Source organism: Austrofundulus limnaeus, unplaced genomic scaffold (genome assembly GCF_001266775.1).
Source record: "Austrofundulus limnaeus strain Quisiro unplaced genomic scaffold, Austrofundulus_limnaeus-1.0 Scaffold208, whole genome shotgun sequence".
In the NCBI taxonomy this organism is placed as follows: Eukaryota; Metazoa; Chordata; class Actinopteri; order Cyprinodontiformes; family Rivulidae; genus Austrofundulus; species Austrofundulus limnaeus.
The window spans coordinates 894,419-896,764 of record NW_013952610.1 but is presented as its reverse complement, the minus strand read 5'-3'; the positions used below and the strand labels follow the sequence as shown (position 1 = coordinate 896,764).

Here is a 2,346-nt window from a genome sequence, read left to right as displayed (position 1 = left end):
GAGTCCGCTCGGTGCTCCTCTCTGCTTCAAATATGATGAACATTACAACAAGTTCTGTAATTTTTTATCTATCAACACAGTTAAACATTTTATGTACAGCCTGAAGTCTGTAATTTTGACAAAGTTTGGAACAGATTTTAATGAAGAGGAAATCTTTCCCACTAATTTTTGACAATATTTATTCATTTAATTTAGAAACAAACAAATTCACAGACAAAAAAATACATCAAATAAAAATGAAAGGTAGCAGAAAGAAAAAAAATCTTATAATATCTGCCCCTGTTTAAAAATATATATAAATTAACTACAAAAATAATAGTAAATTGGTCATGTGACTAGGACATAATAGCGTCCAGGGAGTCCAGGGGATTAATCGTCAAATCATTTGTTATCGGCTAAATACCCCAATTCATCGTGATAATTTGCCAATATTGCCCAACCCTATGTGTTATTATATTGATGACAGACATAAGGACTAAAACATCTCACCAGTGACAGCTGTGAGTTGGACTCCACTGCTTCTGATGTTCTCAAACACAGAGAAGACAGTGAAGGTATATTTAGTTCCAGCAGTGAGAGATGAGACTGTGTACGTTACTGCTCCGTCTCCATCTGGTGAACTGATGTTTATCTCTGAGTTATTAAACTGGAGAATAAAGCTGACACTGCTGTTCATTTTATTCCATTGCAACGTGATGCTGGTCTCATTTTGGGATGATGCCCTTAAGTGTTCTAGATCTTGAGGAGCTGAAACAAAAATAAAGAAAAAATATATTTTGAAAACTATAACAATTTTGATTAAACATGAACATTTGCATCTCAGACATGTTTCTTTCAAAAGGTAAATGGAAAATTTACTAATACAAATGCTTAACATTGCAGTTACTTTTTAAAAATGTTACTCAAAGCATAAAGAGAAAATGAAGATTTGCCACAATGTGATGGTGTTGTCAGATAAATAACTTAATTTTTTTTTAATATAGGTTTATTATATTCACTTTATTCCAATATAATATTTTGTATTGTAATAACTTCATAGGAGGACAAGTTATCACTATTGATGAATTATTAGAAAAAAATACCTGCACAATATGCAAGAGAACATGTGGATGGCGCTGCAAGTTTGTAGACGTAGTAGTATCCATAGCAGAGTTTAACTTGGATTGTGGTTGAAACAAAAGYGCAGCAGGATCCACTCCAGGMACCACACACATWGCGATTTACTATTACATTTGTTTGTGTTGGATGAGGTTCTGTTATCCACAGAGGAGCATGAGTTCCACAACTTAGTTCTGCAACACACTGCTCTGGAATTTGAGCATTGAATTGTCCCAGATATAAGCGATACCAGCCTYCCCAGTTCACATTACGGTCACAGTGTATGTTGGTATGGTCTGTGTTAKTTACTGAACGCCAGGTTTCATTCAGTAWGCTGTAGTTGTTACAGGGGTCGATACATTGAGCAGCTGTGTTACTGCTGAGGCAGTCCATGCCTGAAGGACAACCAGTCTCCACACAAGTTGAAGGTCTACTCACTGGTTCAGGTTAGACAAGTAAAAAATAAACAGACAAGTTAGAACACACGCTTTGGTCATCTTTAATAACTTACCGAGTTTGCGTTATTTTTTTACATGTTGTTATTACATGATGTTGTTTATTACATTTGTTTTCTAATAGCAATCTTTATTTTTTTCATCATTTAGAACTCATAAATATTTGACACTTTCCAGTGTAGGGCAATTTTAGCTTCAACCTTCCCACTTCCTCCTCACTATGATTTTTAAATATAGCATGGTTAACCCTTCCAGCTGCCCTTGAAGTCTCAGTGTTAAGACTGAGACTTTGTGGGTTATTTTTACCCAAGGGCAGCAGGAGGTTTAAGATCCAAGTATTATTAAACTTTATATATTAAATATTTTACCTGATGCATAACAGATGAAAGGTAAACTGAGAGTACAGTCTTCATTTGACCATCGTCCTGTGTCATTTAACGCTGCAGTGACACACTGCTTTGCACCAGAGTTTGGCTGACCGGTTGCCCAGTATTGAAATGAAGAATTGCTCCCATCAGACCAAACTTTTTGCCGAATTAAACCAATCCACACAAAACTGTCACCTGCGAGGTTGGCAATGTCAGAATTTTCTGTTTGATTTCTTATACTGTGTCAAAAAAAGAAAACACAACAAACTTCAGGTTTGAGACATAAAATATACAGTGGATATATAAAGTTTACACACCCCTGTTAAAGGAGACCAATTATGGGTCCCAGAAATTTTTATGGTATGTCTGTGGGCTGTCCAGACCATGTTCATTCAATTTAATGCACAAAATAATTCTCAGACAAT

General features: G+C 35.5%; 1 protein-coding gene across 1 annotated transcript in view; it reads right to left on the bottom strand.

Moving 5' to 3' along the window:
• The window catches only part of LOC106525002 (fibronectin), an 8,395-nt gene extending 6,412 nt beyond the window's left edge, over positions 1-1,983 (bottom strand). Inside the window, exons 1-3 of the mRNA XM_014019073.1 lie at positions 1,922-1,983; positions 1,083-1,535; positions 626-747 (exon numbers count right to left, since the gene is read on the bottom strand). Coding sequence (XP_013874527.1) covers positions 626-747; positions 1,083-1,491 — 531 coding nt within the window. The 5' untranslated portion in view covers positions 1,492-1,535; positions 1,922-1,983. The remainder of the gene's footprint in view (positions 1-625; positions 748-1,082; positions 1,536-1,921) is intronic.
• Positions 1,984-2,346: the final 363 nt, after the last annotated feature.